The following is a 19,521-nucleotide window of genomic DNA, read 5'->3' as shown; positions in this document are numbered from 1 at the left end:
TTGTCCCCTGGCAAGCGCACAGCTCAACAATCAGTCAGGACATGGTGAGTTGTGTCTGGGGAGAGGGGACATTCAAGCTGGGGAGAAGGTTCTGAGTGGGTGATTGTTTGGGATTTTGATGCAGATAGATAGCGACAAAATTTCAAATTGTGCCACCGTTTTCCACAGGCGGGGTCAATAGAAGCCAATATCTCACTCCTGAGAATAAGTAGCGATGCTAGGGTGCATCTCCTCCATGTGAGCAGCTTCAAACCAGGTTCCTATGCACTTTGGTACCTGCACAAGTGATTGCCAATTGGCGCAGAAAAGTTTCCTACAATGGGGGAAGAAACAAAGCATCTCTGCCAATGAATCTCCAGCAGAGGATTGTCGAGTACCTCCTGGAAAGTTTTCTAGAGATCTCTGGAAGATTCCCATGAAATCTTGGTGTGCATTAACACACTTTGCTGTTGTAGTGCCTAGCTGAACAGGGGAATGGGAAGCACATGCAAACAGAGCTACTCTTGTGCATTTCTATTCCTTCAGCTGTATAATGCGACAAAGCAAAGGACAGATGTACCTCGTGTAATTGAGCAGCATCAGCTCAAAAAAACCACTTACCCGAGCTCTTCTCTTCTGCATTCTACATGCCAGAGCTGGAGGGCTGGAACTGGCTTGAACCCTCAGGGGTTGAGAAGAGGTCCTGGCTCCCCACGTTAGCAAACGACCTGGTCCCCTGCACCGCATCATCGTCCAGCACAACCTCCTCATCCACGACTTCTTCAGTGGGGTTGAGTCCGATGTCTACTGCCTCTGGGCCCATGGAGGTATCCAGAAGTCTCTTGGTGGTGGAGGTGGGGTCACCACAGAGGATGCTTCCAGTTCCTTATAGAAGTAACAGGTCTTTGACTCTGCACCAGAGCGATGGTTTGACTCCCTAGCCTTTTCGTACCCCTGCCATAGCTTCCTGATTTTCATACAGCACTGCAGCATGTCCTGTTCATAGCCCTTCTCCATTAAAAGAGAAATTTGACCATACGTATCAAAGTTCCTTCAGCTGAAGGTGAGCTGGGACTGCACAGCCTTCCTCTCCCCAAATGCTGATCAGTTCTAATGTGCTCCAAGCAGGAGAGCGTTTTGGTGCGTGGAGCCACCATGGTCAGCTGGGAGGATGAGATGTGAGCTCTCCATGCTGACCAAGCAGGAAGTGGAATTTCAAATATTCCTAGGATTTTAAAGGGGAAGGGGTGGATGGCTGCAGGGCAGCCGGATTCAAACTGATGGCCAGAGCAGTCAGGATGGGCATTGTGGGGACACTTCCTGGAGGCCATTTAATGTGACAGAACCAAGAGCAGTGTCTAAACTAATGCTTTGTCACTAAAAGTTTGGGGCAAAAAGCTCTATGCCTCTCGTTGAGGTGGTTTTATTATGTCGCAAAATCAAGGGAGTTGGGCCGGTGGGTGGCATGGGGGTGTGATTGCATTGTGTACACCACCACTGTTTTGGTGCCAAAAGGCTGACTTTGGTCAACAAAAGTCTCTAGTATAGACCAGGTCGGAGAGTGAAGCAGGGCTTAAGAAATTTATTAGACATCCAGCCAAAGCATTAAACCTTCATCTGAGACAAATGACAAAAGATGGGGTGAATGGGAGCTCTGGTGAGTATCCTGGCATACCATTCATAGCTGCTGGAAAGGGACGCAGCAATAAGATGGATCAGATTATTATCAATTTCACTGTTCTACCGCAGGCAGTCAAGAGTCGGTAAGTGCATTTTTCATGTCTCAGAGTAAGGGATGGGTTCCCCCATGCTGGGGTTAACAAAGTCATGACACAGTTTGTAGAATCTCCTGGAGGAAAGATTCAAATAGAGATTAAATAAATCTGGCTGTTTCAATTTCAGTGTTCAAACCTCCTACCAAGACATTTTCATTTGTGACTCGACATCATCTATGATGCAAAACAGGTTTAAGGACAGCACATAAATTTTGGCTGCAAAGCCAAAAAAGGAGTGTGGCATTTCAAGATTTTGTAGACTCTAAAAATGGTGTTACTTGTTTGTTTAATTTCTCGGAGTAGATGTTAAATTAACTAAAACAAAACAGAAGCCTTTGCCTGGGGGTTGTACCATTTTAGTATAGGTCATATTTTGGGGTGGTACTTCTCTGAAGGGAACACAGCAGAACAAATGCACTTTTGCCTGGGGATGCGCTGCTGACATCAGTCTGTTTGAAAGCTGCACTTCAGTTGTGGGATTTTGATTATTGCATGAAAACACTGCCATAAGAGATTAGAATAATAATATTACTTGCCAGCATCAGGACAGAAAAGATACACGTCTTCACTGTAGCTTTTCCATGGTAACAAGGGGGAAGAAAAGCCAAGGGAAAGAGAAACTATTTAAAAACAAACAAACAAACAAAAAACCCAAAAGAAATCTCCTAAACTAAAAGATTATATTGGGGGAAGAGGGGAGAGAAGGAAAACTTAAGATCATCTTACTATTTGCTCATGGAAAGGAGGGAGAGAACAAAGGATCAATTGTTGTTTGCTGGGTTTATCAAACTCACTTTGTCACAGTTACAAGTGCACTATAAATATCTAGGCAGAGACAAACTCATAGGTGTTGGTTGGAATTTGTATAATTTCTCTTCACTCCTTCCTTTGTCACTGTTTGATTTCAGCAGACAGAAGGAGGGGCGCAGACAGATGGACAGCAGTCACAGACACAAAGCAGTGAGAATACCGAGAGCAAGTCCACACCAAAACGGCTTCATGTCTCTAACATTCCCTTCCGCTTCCGGGATCCTGACCTCCGACAGATGTTTGGGGTAAGTTACTGAAGCCTTTAAGGAACAACAGACTCTGCTTCACTACAAGTGCAGCACATGGTGACATTGAGGGTATGTCCATGATAGGACAAAAAATGTTTTTACCACATATTAGTTAATGTGGTAAAATCCCAGTGTGAAAAGGGGAATTTGTAGTTTTCACACTTTAGTTGGGTGAGGCAAACATTAAGTAGGGTTTACCTCGATTTGAACTAGTCTACACTTAAAACTTACAGCGGCACAGCTGTATCTCCTGCTGATGTAATAAAATCGCCTAAATGAGTGGCGGTAGCTATGTCAGTGGGAGAGCGTCTCCTGCCAACGTAGCGCTGTCCACACAAGCACTTATGCTGGCAATATTTATGTTGCTCAGAGGTGTTTTTTCACATCCCTGAACGACAAAAGTTTTGCTGGCCTAACTGCTAGTGTAGACAAGGCTAAGATTTTATCATGTTAGCTAACAATTGATAAAACTTTGCCTTGTTGCCTACTAAAGACAAGACTTAATAGTTAAGGTTGATTTAGTTTTCCATTCTAAAGGGTTATTTTTCAGGTGCTTACAAACTTTCTGAAACATTTAAGGACCCTCCTTATGATCCACTTCTAGGATCTTGTGAAGAGATTGCTGTGAAGAAATTGACCAAATAATATTCCCACTGGGGATGGGATAGTATTTTTAAAAGTATATAACATACACATTGTGTATAATTTGACTGTATATTTTATCCTGTCCCTCTCCCCCAGCCTTTGCACATTACCTATCTTCTTAGATTGTAAGCTTTTTGGGGCAGACACTGTCTTCATATGTATGGCCAGGGACTAGTCCACCGTGGATGCACAAGAATTCAAATAATGTTACAAGACTTTGCACGAGTTATGTTTCAAGTGAAGTGTCTATACAATCCACAAGAGCCTTTGGCTTGTTGGCTGCTCATCCTATGTGGCAGACAGTGTACTAGTGTTGTCTGCAAATAGTTCCTTGTAATGAAGTGTTTTGTTTTCCTGTTAAAATCTAGGGAATTCCATTAAATAAAACAAAACAAAACTTTGTTCCATGGTAAGGCTGCAGAGTGAAGAACTCAAATCAGGAAGTGCCAAAGTTAAGGTTGCTCATGCAACCTTGATAGTGCTTCCCTGGGCGTATGTGTTAAATCATTTCTAACTGCATCATCGTCTACAACAGATTCTGCAGGACTCTCGCCTAAGTCATTGTAGAGCTTGAACAGCATTCAGTGAATAGGGGCAGGTGTACTATGAAACCATACCTAATTCGTATCAGCAAGCTATACCAATGCAAAGGAAAGATAGGAAGAATGGTATGATGTCAATAAGCCTTCATCAGGACTTCTTTTAATAACATGAAAATAAAAAAGGAACCCTACAAAAAGTGGAAACATGGAGAAATTGCTGAGGAGTATAAAAAGTGCACAAATGTAGGAACAAAATCAGAAAGGCTAAGGCACCTAGCCTTTGAGTTGCACCTAGCAAGGGACATAAAAGGCAACAAGAAGTAGTTTTTTTAATACATTAGGAGCAAGAGAAAGCAAAAGGAAAGTGTAGGCCCAGTACTCAGTAGGGAAGGACTGCTAATAACTGATGACCTCAAGAAAGCTGAGGTGTTTAATGCCTAGTTGGCTTCAGTCTTCGCTAAAAAGATTAATGGTGACCAGATAGTCAACACAATTAATATTAACAAGGGGGAAGGAGAAGGAATCTACCCAAAACGGGGGGGGAAAGGTTAAAGACTATTTAGGTAAGTTAGATGTATTCAAGTTGGAAGGTCCTGCTGAAATTGATCCTAGGGTACTTAAGGAACTAACTGAAGCAATCTTGGAACTGTAAACAATTATCTTTGAGAATTCCTGGAGGACAGGTGAAGTCCCAGAAAACTGGAGAAGGGTAAATATAGTACCTATCTTTAAAAAGGGGAACAAAGAAGACCCAAGGTATTATAGACCAATCAACCTAACTTCGATACCTAGAAAGATACTGGAACCAAATTATTAAACAATCAGTTTGTAAGCACCTGGAGGATAATAGGATTCTTCTTTGAGTAGATGTGGTTGTCTATTCCATGTATGTGTGCGCATGCCTAGTGCATTGAAGCTGGAGAACTTTGCCTAGCAGTACCCATAGGGGTGGTGCTCATGACCTGTGACCCTAGCTTCTCCCGTGGCTATATAACCCACCTCCGTTCCTTCTCCCCACCTGTGGCTAGAGTCAGAGCCCTGTATGGTATTTCACCTTACATTTTCAGTGTCAGTTTTTCTGAGAATTTTTCCTCTAGATGGTGTTTAGTAGTCCCTTAGGTTTAGTGTAGTATTAGTAAAGCTTTAGAGTAGTTGGCTTTCCTGTGTGTTGCCCTCACCAAAGTGCAAGCATTGTCCATCATGTGAGAGACCCATCCCTTACTGATCCCCAAATGAGATGCTTGTTGTATCTTGGTGAGGGGCATATTAAGAAATAATGCTCCATCTGTAAGTCATTCAAAAAGAGGATTCAGGTAATAAGAGACATACAGCCAAAGCAACATCTTCTGGAGCAGACTATGAGGCTGCTTTAGCACAAAAATCTTTGTCTTATCGGCGGTCACCTTCAGAACCAGCAACTCATGCAGCTTCACCTTCGGGCTCTGTTTTTTTCCCCAAGAGAAAGAGGAGTCTTCCTTCTTCAGTGTGATGAGGAAGATGTCCCATAAGACTCATCAGAACCACTCCAGGGCTCAGAGAGACTCTTCCTCCTCTTCTAAGAGGAGTACTGACCAGCATCACGTTCCTTCCAACATGTGGGATGGAGCAGGTTGTTTAACTGCTCCCTGGTACTGCACCGAGATCAGGAGAGCCCATACCGTTGACTCCCTGGTTCCATCCATGAGACATCTGTTGAGTCCTGTACCGATGATGTTGGCACCAGTGTTGACTATCTCTACGCTGGTGGCATATCGGCAGGCATCAGACCTGCTTTGCTTCTCAGTTCCTGTCTCTCCACTACTTCAGGAGATTTCCAGTGCCATAGCTTCTACCGCTTCATCTTCCATTATGTCTTCAGCACCTTATGGCCATGTTGCAGAGCTTCTGGGTTCGTCAGCACCACCGCTTGCACTTCCTATGTCCCAAACTGAGGAGTTGAGGCTGATGGTGGGCCCAGCATCAAAGGCCCCCTCGATGCTAGTGTGTCCTTTGGCACCATCATTGCATTTTTAGGTGGTCAAGTTTGGTACCTTCCTGTGCCTTGGTGCTGGCGCCTCTCCCAGTACTTAGTGGAGTGTGTCTCACTCAATACCACCAGTGACAATTTCCCATTTCTCTTCAGCACCGATAACACCCCTGTGTTGGGCTTCAGGTGAGTCTGATCATTTGTTCGCCCATCAGGACTGGCTCCCCTGTTCTCACTGGAGAATCTTCAGGACTCCTCAAGATCCAGGTTGAAGTTGTCCTCCCCTTTGATGGCATCTGATAGCACATTATATATGAGAGATTCCGTAGCAACTATCCACCCTTAATTAAATCATGGCTGGCTTGCCGTCCTGGACCTTCAGGATGTTTATTTCCATGTAGCAATTCTCCCGAGCCACTGGTGGTTTCTCAAGTTTGTTGTGGTAGACCGGCAGTATCAGTACTCCGTACTTCCTTTTAGTCTTCTGTCTTCTGCTTCCTGGGTTTTCACCAAGCGCATGATTGTGGTGACAGTGTACCTCAGGAAGAGGGGAATTCATAGCTTCTTGAATTTGTATGATTTGGTACTGAGGGGCAGTCCAGAGATGAAATTCTCTCTCCTTCAGTTCATGCTACGCTTACTCGATCATCTAAGTCTCATCCTAAACAATGGGAAGTCAACATTGGTTCCAACTTAAAAAATTGAGTTTATTGGGGCCCTGCTAGACTCTTGAGTTTGAGAGTGTTTCTACCAACCCACTGATTTCCACATGCTTCACCGCCTGTGTCTGGAACTTCAGTCTCAACCCTCAGTCGCAGCCTGAGTTTGCCTGTGGTTTCTAGGCCATATGGCTGCATGCACACAGGTAGTCCAGTATGCTAGTTTGTGCCATAGTCCTTTTTAAACATGACTGAAGTTGGTATATCATCCAAACTGCTGTCATCCCTTGGACAGACTGATTCAACTTCCTCTGCCAATTCTGGACTCCATACGGTGGTGGATGGTTCAGGACAATGTGTGCCAGGGCATTCCTTTCTCTCAGTCCTCACAGATCAGATCTATTGTCATTGATTCCTCCTTAATAAGTGGGGAGCACATCTAGGGTCACTGAAATTTCAAGGATTGTGGTTGGAAGAGGAAACTTCTCTGCATATTAATGTCCTGGAGCTTCATGCCATCGGCAGTGCCTGTCAGGTCCTTTGAGATCACATCAGGGCCTCAGTAGTGCACATCCTTACCAACAATATCACCGCAATGTATTATGTGAACAGACATGGGGGAGCACAATCCAACTTGCTGTGTCAAGCGGTGATCAGGCTCTGGCAGTTTTGCATTAGGGAAAACATTACCCCTGTGGCCGATCCCTTAGCTGGGGATCCAGAATCACCTGGCACCCCTCAATAGAAATTTCTCCCTGAAACATGAATGGTCTCTAACGCCCAGAGTCCTGCGGTCCATCTTTACATTTTGGGGCATCCTGACTGTTGACCTATTTGTCATGAAAGACAACAATAAATGCCAACTGTTTTGCTCCAGACGGGGTCTCCGTCCAGGTTCCTTGACCTTTCTGCCTGAGCAGGGAATTGGCACTCCCTATATGTTTTTTCTCCAATTCCAGTCATCTTGCTGGTCATTCTTAAGCTGAAATTGGACTGTGCCAAGCTCATTTTTATTGTGCCAGCATGGCCAAGACAATGTTGGTTCTCTGACCACCTTGTTTTATCATTACAGCCTCATACATCCTTTCCTCTTCATCTTGACCTCCTAACTCAGCATCACAATCAGGTTTTGCATCCAGCACTTAGTTCATCTCACAGCGTGAATGCTGCGTAGCTTGCTGAGGAGGAAGGATGCTAGGTGATGGTCCAGCAAGTTTTGCTCAATAGTAGAAAGTTATACACCAAAGTGGGCTTATTTGGCCAAGTGGAAGTAGTTCTCAATGTGGTCATTAGCCTAGGGAGTTCAACTGAAGGTGGCTTGTATCCAGGACCTGTTACACCTTCAGTCTTCTGGTCTTGCACTTAATTCGTTGAGGGTGCACCTGGTGGCAATTTCAGCATTTGTTCCATCCATGCAAAGTCGGTATTTCTGAACTCCTTGTTGGTGAGGCTCTTGAAAAAGAGTCACTCATCTCCGTCCACCTGTTAAAGAACCAGTTCTTTTGTGGAACCGTAATACTGTCTTAGTGATTTTTTTGGGACCTCTGTTTGAGCCTTTGACAACTTCTTTCTCCCTTCTGTGTCAGAAAATTGCTTTCCTTGTACTGATAATGTCTGCTAGGAGAGTGAGAGTTGTAGGCTTTGATGGCAGACCTCCTTATACATAATTTTCCAAAGATAAAGCGACCTGTGACTGTGCCCTAAGTTTTTTGCTAAAGTGGTTTGTCAGTTTCATTTGAATCAAGTTGTAGATCTGCTAGTGTTCTTCCCTAAGCTGTATTCAACTCCAGAAGAGCAGTGTCTTCACATGTTGGATGTCTGGTGAGGTTTAGCTTTTTACCTGGATAGGATTAAACCTTTCCATTCTTCATTTCATCTGTTTGTTTTATATGTAGTCTGAATGAAGGGACAAGCAGTCTTGTCACAGACAATCTCCTGGTGGATAACTCCCTCTATAATGCCAGCATACAAAATAGCTCAGACTATGTATTCTCAAAGGGTGCGAGCATATTCCTCAAGGGCCCAGCAATGTCAGGCATTTCTAAGTGATGTTCCTATACTGGATATTTGCAGGGCTGCCACTTGGTCCTCTGCACATACTTTTACAAACTATTATGCCATTTTTACTGCATCCATATCAGGTACAAGCTTTGGAAAGGCAGTCTTGGAGTTAATGGAGTAGATTGCAGTACAATGCACTGCCATGCAGCTGACCTGGGTTTATTTCTAGGATGACACAATCAGCCCCTGTCAGTCTGGGAGTTCGGGAACCTCTGTCCTCTGAGTCACCTATTCTATTCAGGCTCATCACTATTGTGTCTGAGCACCTAAGATTATCATCTGCATTTTGCTAATGGGGAAACTGAGGCATCATGAATAAACATACTTCTATCTCATGAGGTTTCTTCCAGAAAGCACATTGTAACTGCTGAATACTTGCAGTGGGGATTACCTATCCTTTGCTGAGGCCCAAGTAATGTCATGTTATGCTATATGGATAAAAAAGAAATGTTTTACTTGTTAATTTTCATTTTCTACCAAGTGATATTGTTACTTTAAAGTTACTTGGCTTAGATCAGCAGTAATAATATCTGGAAAGCCAGCTCAATAGCATGGATTTAAGGGGAAAATTGTGACTAATAAATCTGTGGCAGTGTGCTCAGCATAAACATATGTCCAGCAAGAAAGGTATGAGGTTTCCTGCTCTGGCTATCACCTGGAGTGGTCTATCGGAAATGCATTTATCTTTTGGGCACACATTTAATAACATGCCATTTTTCAGCACTGGGAAGCTCTGCAGCTTTGCCAGAGAAACAGTCAGTGACTCCTTTCTGCTCCCTTTTCCCTTGTCAGTGCTGCTTCTCTTAATACATTCACAGCCTGGAGCAGTAGTGTGGGGTTCTCTGAGCACTCCCCACCTCCACCCTTCACAGGAAGCAGGAGGCTTTTCCTTACATGACTCATATTGAAACAAACCTTCTGTCTCCTGCAGGGGACTCATGGTTGTTTGAATCTTCAACTGTGGGTGGCTGCAAGCCTCCTTTTTCTCCCTCCCCCTTTTGTGTGTCAGGTCTGATCTCCTCAACATCATCTCTGAGAGATTCAAAGCCCTTGCCTCGAGTATTTTCCAAAAATACTGTGCAAAGGGCAAAATTGGGTAGACAGCATTGAAGTAGAGTAAGGAAAGAATGTGACAGCGGGGAAGAAGTCCCTCAAGGATAGAATGGCAACCTAGAGGTCACCTCTGTCCCCGGGCATGAAGCATCAGCTAATGTTTTTGTGCAGTCTGAAACAGAGGTAGAAATGAACCTCAGTGATGTCTTGGGTGGGGAAAACCATTTAACCCTTTCCAAACCACTGTCATTAATGAAAGCTAGGGATCAAAGGATTTTCTGTCTGATTCAGCCAAGAGGATCTCATTGTAAAGTGCCAGTATGAAGTGCTAGCAGTACATCTAAATGAGTAGTGCTCGCATCTCGTGCCTGCAGCCCTTTCCTTGGCTATATGAGGCGGTGCAGCCCTACTCCTCCTTCCCTCCCCCCCTCAGTTCCTTCTTACTGCCCGTCAGCTGGAGCTCTGTGTGGTGGTTGCTTCACAATCTCACAAATTTATATCTTAGCCTAGTTTATTGTATATAGTTAATAATTAGTTAGTAGCATTAGCTAACAGTTTTAATATACTAGTAGTGTTAGTGCTCCCTGGTGATGCCCTCACCAGGGTTCAAGCATTGCCCTTCCTGTGAAGTGGCGATTCCCAACGGTTACCCCCACATGCAGTGCTTGCTTTGCCTTGGTGAAGTCCGCCTTAAGGAGCATTGTTTGAGCTGCGGATCATTCAAGAAATGGACCCAGGTGGCACAGGACCTTTGCCTTAAGCAGCACTTCTTTGAACAGACCGTGAGGCTGACCCACTGGTGAAGCCTTCCCCAGGCCACAGATTGTCCTCTGGCTAAGAAAGTGTTCCCACCTACTGTTCTGGGTCAGGGACCCCTCTGAATAGGCGCAGGAGTTGTTCTCCATCATCAGCGCTAAAGAAGAGGGTTGTGTAAGACCAATTGGGAGTGCCCCAGGTCATGGGGCAACTCTTTTTGACTGACCCCACTCTGGTGTGTGGGATGGTGCGGGTGTTTCTGATCCTTTCTTTGTACAGGATAGGAAGGGCAGACACCCCATACCATTGTCTCCGGGCTATCAGTACCAACTGTAACAGTGATGTTGGCATACCTTTCGGTCCCGTCCTCGCTGTTGGTCCAGGAGTTCGCGAGGCTGGTGCCCACAATGGGACCCCAGTTGGAATGTGCCGCAGAAGTCTTGGCACCACATCACGAAGCAGCCCTTCCGGGGTTTGGCATAGACACGATACCAGAGACAGTACAAGACTCTTTGGTACTGGGTCCTTTCTTGGCATCAATGCAATCGATGCTGCAGATCGTTCCACCCCCAATGTCTATGCACATGGGTACTCCAGTACTGTCGTTTGCACTGGGACCAGCTTGGCCTGAGGCACCAACCTTTTCGGCACCAGTGGTGCCGACTACTTCGGTAGCTCTGATCTCAACCTTATTCTGGGCTCTGGATGAGTTGGATCACCTATTGGCTGTCTCTGGAGTTGCCCTTTCCTTGTCTCCAAGGTCCCTGGACTCCTCTGCTTCAGAGTTGGGCTCCTTATCTTGCCACTCCGCTTCACCTGAGGGAGTCCGGGAGCCACTGGTGGATCACTACGTCTACCAAGCTTGGCATATGCCTCGATGTCGGGATGAAGGTCCCTGGTCCAGTGCCTACTGGCCACCAATGCCTTACCCATGCCACTGGCCATCTTGGGGCCAGAGGGAGGCTCCTCACTTTCTGAGGTCTTGCTCATTGTCAGTCAAGAGTGAGATAGGTCCCTTGCTTGTGTTGCATTGGTGGCTGCGGACCAGATGCAAATCCAGACACCTGTGGTTCCCCTTCCTTTGGAGCCACCAGAGTTTCCTCTTCCAGAGATACTGCACCAGGAGCAGGACCTGCCTCTGGTCTAGCCAAAAGCCTTGTCCTCATGCCCAGATGATAGAGTTGCTAAGTTCATCCTCCATTTCTATCCCGGATGACTTCAAGGCATACCAGGACCTATTACATCGGATGGCCTCATCCCTGGGTATTCAGGCAGTTTATCCTGGAGAATATCCATAAACTCGTGGACATTCTCTCTCCCGGGGAAAGTAGCCCTCCCAATTAATGAGGTGCTCCTCAAACCTGTGAGGGCTCTTTGGGCGCACCAGCCTCGGTACTGCCTGTAGCCAAGCACTTGCAGAAGCACAGTTTTGTCCCCGTAAAGGGATATGAAGGGTTTTTTATTCCCAGCCAACCCCGAACTCCCTGGTGGTCATGGTGGTAAATGGCAGGGCAGATTCAAGTCCTCTTCCAAGGGCAGAGATTTGAAGTGCCTTTGGCCAGGACAATGGCCTTGGCAATTGCTATGAGGAGGGTTTCTTGCCTCCAGAACTGAGTGATTGTGCAGGATGTCCAGCAAGCAATTGAGCACTTGCCGTTCAAAGGCCAAACCTTGTTTTCGGACAAGACTGATGAAACCCTCCATTCTTTCAAGGATTCAAGGACTACCTTACGGTCTCTAGGACGTGTATACACCACCCATGCAGAGACACCATTATGGCGTGCAGCAACAGCAGCCGTACAGGCCACAGCCCCCCTTTATGCAGCCTTTCCCCCTGACACAGTAAGACTATCTCAGGAAGAGGGATGGATCTCATAAGAAGCACTCGAGCACAGGGCCTAGCTGCTCGGTGCACCCTCCTTGAGGGCCTACTAAGCGCCTGTTTTGACTCATTCATCCAGAGCACTGTGCCAGTTGTTCTTCCTCCCTCATCATCCCCCTGTTCCTTTGGGGACAGGCTGGCTTGCTTTTCAATGCCTGGGTCTTGATAACATCTGACAGCTGAGTCCTAGACACTGTCAGATCAGACTACAGTTCCTCTCCACCCCACCCTTCCCATCCCTCTTCAGGGATCCCTCTCACGAGATACTGCTCTTTGAGCAGGTCAGCTCTCTGAGAGTGTTGGGAACGTTGGAAAAGGTTCTGTGAGAACATGGAGGGCATGTGTTTTACTCCTGGTATTTCCTGATACTGAATCCAAGGGTGGGATGAGGCCCATCCTCGACCTCTGTGGACTCAACAAGTTTATCAAATATGTGAGGTTCTATCAGCTATCCTCCCTGCTTTGTCTCAGAATGACTGGTTTGCTGCCCTGGATCTTCAAAACACCTATTTCCATGTGGCCATTCTGCCATGTCACAGGAAGTATCTTCTCTTCATAGTAGGAGACCGCCACTTTCAGTACACTGTTCTCCCATTTGGTCTCTATTCTGCCTCCTGGGTCTTCACTAAATGCATGGCAGTGGTCATGGCATACCTCAGAAGGAAGGGAATCCATATCTTCCCTTACCTCAATGACTAGTTGCTAAAGGGCGGTTCCAGAGATGCGATTCTTGCCCATGTCATTTGCTCAACTGTTTGGGATTCATTCTCAACACTGTCAAGTTGACTTTTGCTCTCACTCAGCAAAGAGAGTACATTGGGGCTCAGTTAGATTCCATGAAGTTGAGGGCGTTCCTGCTGACTGACCATTTCCACGACAACTGTGCCTCAGTTTGCAGTCACAACCTTCCACAACAGTCTGCATATGCCTGAGCCTGTTGGGTCACGTGTCTGCTTGTATCCAGGTAGTCCATCTTGCCAGGTTACACTGTCGTCCTGTTCAGATGTGGCTCGCGATGGTTTATTACCCTGCCCTGCATTCCCTAAACAGGTTGGTTTGCCTTCCTCCTTCAGTGCTGGAGTCCCTGTGCTGGTGGGAGTCCCCACACAATGTGTGCCATGGGGCCCCCTTCACTCGGCCCTCCCCCACCAAGTCAGTGGTTACTGACACGTCCCTTCTGGGTTGGGATGCACATCAGGACTTGCTGCAGATGCAAGGTCTGTGGTTGGAACGGGAGGCCTTGCTGCATATCAACGTGTTGGAGCTTTGGGCCATCCACAATGCTTGTCATGCCTTCCAGGATCGGGTCAGGCATTCCGTGGTTCACATACTCATGGACAATACTGTCCCGATGTACTATGTGAACAAACAAGGGGGAGCTCACTCCAGAGCATTCTGCCGAGAGGTGATCAACCTGTGGCAGCTCTGTATCAAAGAGGACATCACCCTGAGAGCTGTCCACTTACCAGGGGTCCAGAACTGTCTCGTGGATCATCTCAGTAGGGTGTTCTCCCCGAGCGCTCCCTAAAGACTGAGGTTTTTTGGGTGGTGTTCACTACATGGGGCATCCTCATGATTGACCTCTTTGCGTTAAGGGAAAACAGAAAGTGTCACCTATTCTGCTTTTGAGAGAGACTCAGCCCAGACACACTCTCCGATGCTTCCCACTGCAGCTGGAATATGACTCTGCTGTATGCTTTCCTTCCTATCCTGGTCCTTCCCTGGGTCATCGCCCAAGCTCAGGACAGATTTAGCCAGACTCATCCTCATTGCCCTGTCGTGGCTGAGGCAGCACTGGTTCTCAGATCTCCAAACTGTGTTGGTTCAGTCTCCCATGCTGCTTCCTCTCCTCCTTGACCACCTCACACAGGACCCTACACCCTTCATCTGGCGACCAGCTCCCTGCACCTTACAGTGTGACTGCTGTATGGCTAATGAGGAGGAAGGGCATTGTTCAGAGGTTGTCAAACAGGTCCTACTTAACAGAAGAAGCTTTTCACTGGTACGGCCTCCTTGGTAAAGTGAAAGAGGTTATCTATGTGGTCCTTGACTTCTGGGACCCTCCCAGCGGAAGCATCCATCTAGGACATCTTGGAGTACCTGTTGCACCTTCAGAAATGGGGCCTGGTACTCAGTTCTTTGAGAGTGCACTTGGCAGCCATATCAGCATTTCATCCACCTGTCCAAATGTAATTGTTTTTTTTCAATACCATGGTGACGAGTTTTCTGAAAGGACTTCTCCACTTCCTCCAGTCCAAGAGCTGTCCCCCTTGTGGGACCTGAACATGGTTTTAGCCTCTCTAATGGGGCCTCCTTCGAGGCTCTCACTTCCTGCCCGCTGTCCCTGCTGTCTCAGAAAACTGCTTTCTTGATAGCCATTACCTCTGCCAGGAGGGTGTGTGAGTTGCAGGCCCTGATGGCTGGGCCTCCTTACATGCAGTTCTCCAGGGACAAGGCTACACTTTGGCCATACCCAAAATTTGCATCCAAGATGGTATCAGTTTCACTTGAACCAGGCGGTGTATTTGCCTGTATTTTTCTTTAATCCACATTCCTTTCTGGAGGAGCAATACCTCCATACGCTAGATGTTAGACACTCTCTAGTCTTCTCTTCGATCAGGACGGAATAGTTTTGTTCTTTGCCTCATCTGTTTATATTGTATGCAGACCACACGAGGGGACAAGCTATCTCTTTGCAGACCATCTCTAGATGGATAACATCTTGCATCAAGACTGTATACAAGATAGTGTCAACTATGCCTCTTCAACAGATACAGGCACATTTGACGAACGCGCAGACAAAGTTGGTGGCATTCCTCAATGACATTTCTATATTGGACATTTGCAGGGCGGCCACACTGTCATTTGTGCATGCTTTTACGGACTGTTTCACAATCACCACTTTTTCAAGAGCGGACACTAAAGTTGGAAGAGAACTCCTGCATTCTTTGCTCACGTAGACTCTGAGTCCACCTCCAGTTGGGGGTTACGGCTCGCTAGTCACCTACTTGGAATACATATCTGCATCTACTTGAAGAAGAAATGGTTACTTACTGAAACTGTTCTTTGAGATGTGATGCAGATACGTATTCCATGACCCACTCTCCATTCCCTCTGCATCACAGTCTTTCCCTGGATGGTTGGTGCAAAGGGACTTGAGGGGTTTTGGGGCGGCACCCACCTTTCATAGCCAGGGTAAGGGCTGCAGGAACAAGGCATGAACATTGCCCCTCTATGGGTACTTCTAGGCAGAAGCGTTGGGCTCCGACGGGCACACACACACACACCAACTTGGAATACATGTCTACATCACTTCTCAAAGAACCACAGTTACTGTAAGTAACAGTTTCTTCTTATTTGTAACTAAATACACCTAAATCTGCACCTAGTATTGTGAAAGTTTTTGGTGTTCATAACAGGTGAAGATAGGAGTGTTAGTTCTGCTGAGTGTAGTTCAGTGGGAAACAACATGATAGAGAAAACAAAACTAAACTAGGTCTTGATTCAATGAGTAACGCAGGAGCTGAAAACAAAGCAAAGTAAGGATGGTGTGTCAGGGAACCTTTCATCTTTTTGCTCTGTGTGCATTAGACATCTTTGAGAAAGTTATTTAGGTTGCAAAATCAAGTAATTAAAAATTAGGAAATCCCAGATTTATGGTTGCTCACACAGCCTTAATTCTGCTCCCTTCTGTTATGCATGAAGACAGTCTTTAATTACATGATCACATATTATCTTTCCTCCACAGGAGACCTGCCCCATTCAGAGCATAGGATGGATGCACAGGGGGACAGAATTAAGTTTGTGTGGGCAACCATAAATCTGGCATTTCCTGTTAAGTGCTTGACTTTGCAACCTAGATAATGTTCTTTTGCATGTGTTTTATCTATATTTATATTATGGGCAACCTTAACTGTAGGCATCACTACCATCTTCACCTAACACTTATACATAAAACCCTGTTTTCAGTTCCTTATAACTGCCAAATTTTTATCATGTGGGCTGAAATTTTCCACCCTGAGCGTCTGCCTGAATTTTTTTGAAAGTTTCAGCTAAAGTGGTGGTGGTGTTTCCAAGAATAAGAGTCAGGAAAAATATGTTGTATTGCCCATGCTACAAAATTCTTACGACCATTTTGTTGAATATCTCTAGCACCTTCATTCTTTAGAACAGGGACTTGAAATTTGGCAGGGGGTTTTGCCGAAGTGTCAGGGATGTGTCTTTTGCCATCCTCATAGAACTCCCAACCTGGGTCCAGGTTATAAACCCCTGGAAAATGCAGTTTATGCAAGCTTAGTAGACACTGGTTAGCTGCTGGCAGATGAATTTTCTGAAGATTCCATCTGTTCTGGTCGTGCTCCAGCTCAGGATTGCAGGAGCTGAGCTGTACTTCTCTTTCAGTTGCTCCTCCTAGCTCCCAGGAGCCAGTTGATGCTGTGCTTTGTCCACCCTTCTGCCCCAATGGGCAGGCAGTGTGGAGGAGGAGGAAGAAACAACCTGGTGGAATCCTGAGGACAGAGGAGCATGAGTTGGAGGGGGAGCGAAGGGGGAAAGGAACCATTGGGTGAGGGTATGTATATAGGCAAAGGCATGGGAGGGGACACAGATGGGTTCAGAGTGGGGCAGAGGGCAGAAGTAGAGGTGAGAGTGGGGGCAGAGGTGTTTATAGCTATTTAGAGTACAGACAGAAACTATTTAGCATATGCTTCCTTCCAGAACTTGAAATTTAAACCCAGAATACCCGAGTCACTATATTTCTCAGCTGTCAATAAATAGCTGTGAAACCCGCTGGCAAAGAATTATCTCAACCTTTTCTTGATCAGTTACTCATTTTTCCAAACAACCCATGCCTTATTCAGTGCACAAAATGATGGACGTTGCCCAATGAATAGGGAGTTATTAAATATTTCTTTTATCTTCCACCTTCAGTGTGTGGAGTCCCAGACCTTATTTAACACACATCCGACCTTTGCTGTGAATACAAAATTAATTTCCTCATGCCCATTCCTATGGTGAATACACCATAAAATCTGAGTGCTTCACAAACACTAATGAATTTATCTTCACAACATCCTTATAAAGTGAAGTTGTATTATCATCCCCATTTTACAGGTGGGGAACTGCGTCTCAAAAGTCAAAATTATCAGAAATATCCACTAACATTGTGTGCACAAGCTGAGACACCTAAAGTCTGAATTTTCAGTGTACATGGGATTTTTTTCATCACTTTATATGTTCAAAGCATAGCTTCAGTCACCTTCACTTGATGTTCTGAATACTCAACACTTTTGCAGATCTGGCCCAAGGTCTCTCAAATTGGGTACTCAGAAAATTCACTAGACACCTTCCAACTTCTGCAACAAATGAGATGGGTCCTAGAGACAACAGCTTAATTAACTACCATGATGAATGAGGGAAGGGTCCTGTGGAAAAAAACAATATGGGATTATGTAATTAGACTGTATCATTATTCATATGCACAAGGGGGCTGAATTAAAGTTAAACAGGCAACCTTTGTTCTGGCATTTCCTAATTTTTGAGTGAGTGATTTTTGGAACAGTAAGTTTCTTTTGACATGTTTTTAATGTAATATGGTTATTCAGGAGAATCTTTGAATGTAATATATAGTTAATGTAAGGAACCTGAATGACTGTAGTTGTTAAAATTATTTAATATGGCAAAATATATTCAGAAGTGAGTTTGGATGTTGTAATAATATTTGTTTTGTTGTATTTTTGGTGTTTTAATTTTGGTTCATCTGAGCTGTCCCTCAAAAGCCAAGATGGGGAGGACACTTTTACTGTAGTGTGTGTTTGAGAGCTTTGTGTAAGAGATGTTGCCTGTGTCCATACAATGGAGGACCTAGCCGTTGTATGCTCCTGGGAGATCAGATCTTGATTTAATAAACTTTTCAGAAAGCAAGCCTCATTCTTGAAGGTGTAACATTAGTACTTCTGGAGGACTGGATGCATCAGGGCATTGCTAATGAGCTACAGCGCCTTTCAGCTGGAAGTCATCAGTGAGTGTGTGTAAATATAATTTGGTTCATCCCACTTCCAACTCCCACATCCTTCTTACCATTATCCTTTGTATTACATAGTCTCTGCCCTTAAAATCTTGCTGTCTCTTACGGTGAGTTTCTACAGTGCCTCCCTCATCTCAGGTGAGCCCTGTGGAGAGAGCTCCCACAGCAGGGACCAAAATCATGTTACTCATGATAAATGTGCAAGGGTCAGCAACACTGATTGTCTCACATACACATTGAGGGTGGGCATGGGAGTTAAAAACATGATTTAATCTTTTTAAAAATGTCCTACGGTCTTATTCATGGCTCTTGAACATTTATGGTTGCCAAACCTGAAAATATCCAAGGCCATGTCTACACTGCAGAGTTAAGTCGACTTAAGTTATGTCGATGATCATAAGTCATGTTAATAACATCAGTTAAGCATATCCACACGCCACTCATTTTGTTGGCTGAGCACATCCATAGTCGTTGCTCTTGCATTGGCAGAGAGCATTGCATCTTGGGTAGCTCTCCTGCTGTGCAACTCCTCACCTTCTGCCTCTGTGAGCTATGGGAATGGATCGCGGTGCATCATGGGGACGTGCTCGCCATCCCGTGATGCAGTTCTTTCCGCCCCATCATTCCATTGGCTTCCGACTTCGTTTTGTGCTATTTTTCAACAGCCCTTGTAAACTGTTATCTCTGCCTGATAGTATGGATCCTGAGCTGCTTGACCATTGTGATGATCAGTGTTATGAACACAATAAGGCTGGTCCTGCAGTATTGCAGGAGCTGTGAAATGGAGTGTCAGTCAGTGATGTCTGCCCTGCTGTCTGCCATGGAGACAAATAATTCAAGATTGCTGCTGTCATTCACGCAACAGCTTGCCATGGTGCACCGTCAGTACTGGACTTGCGAAACAAGCACTGAGTGGTGGGGTCGCATCATGATACCTGTGTGGGATGATGAGCAGTGGCTGCAGAACTTTCGGATGTGCAAAGCCACCTCCCTGGAACTGCGGCGCAAGGACACCAGAATGAGAGCAGCCCTCACTGTGGTAAAGCGCATGGTAATTACTGTGTGGATCTGGCAACTCCAGAGTGCCAGTGGTGAGTTGCGAATCAAGGTGGAGTTGGAA

General features: G+C 45.6%; 1 protein-coding gene across 1 annotated transcript in view; it reads left to right on the top strand.

Annotated features, from left to right (window-relative positions):
* Positions 1 to 19,521, top strand: part of RBFOX2 (RNA binding fox-1 homolog 2) — a 228,266-nt gene that overhangs the window by 165,837 nt on the left and 42,908 nt on the right. The window contains 1 exon segment of the mRNA XM_067559410.1: positions 2,663 to 2,809. Within this exon segment, the coding sequence (XP_067415511.1) occupies positions 2,663 to 2,809 (147 nt within the window).

This window comes from Emydura macquarii, unplaced genomic scaffold, assembly GCF_026122565.2.
Source record: "Emydura macquarii macquarii isolate MOO-44397 ecotype Brisbane River unplaced genomic scaffold, CSIRO-AGI_Emac_v2 contig_2205, whole genome shotgun sequence".
NCBI lineage: Eukaryota > Metazoa > Chordata > Testudines > Chelidae > Emydura > Emydura macquarii.
Note: the sequence above shows the minus strand (reverse complement) of the source record. Positions and strands in the feature narration are given on the sequence as shown.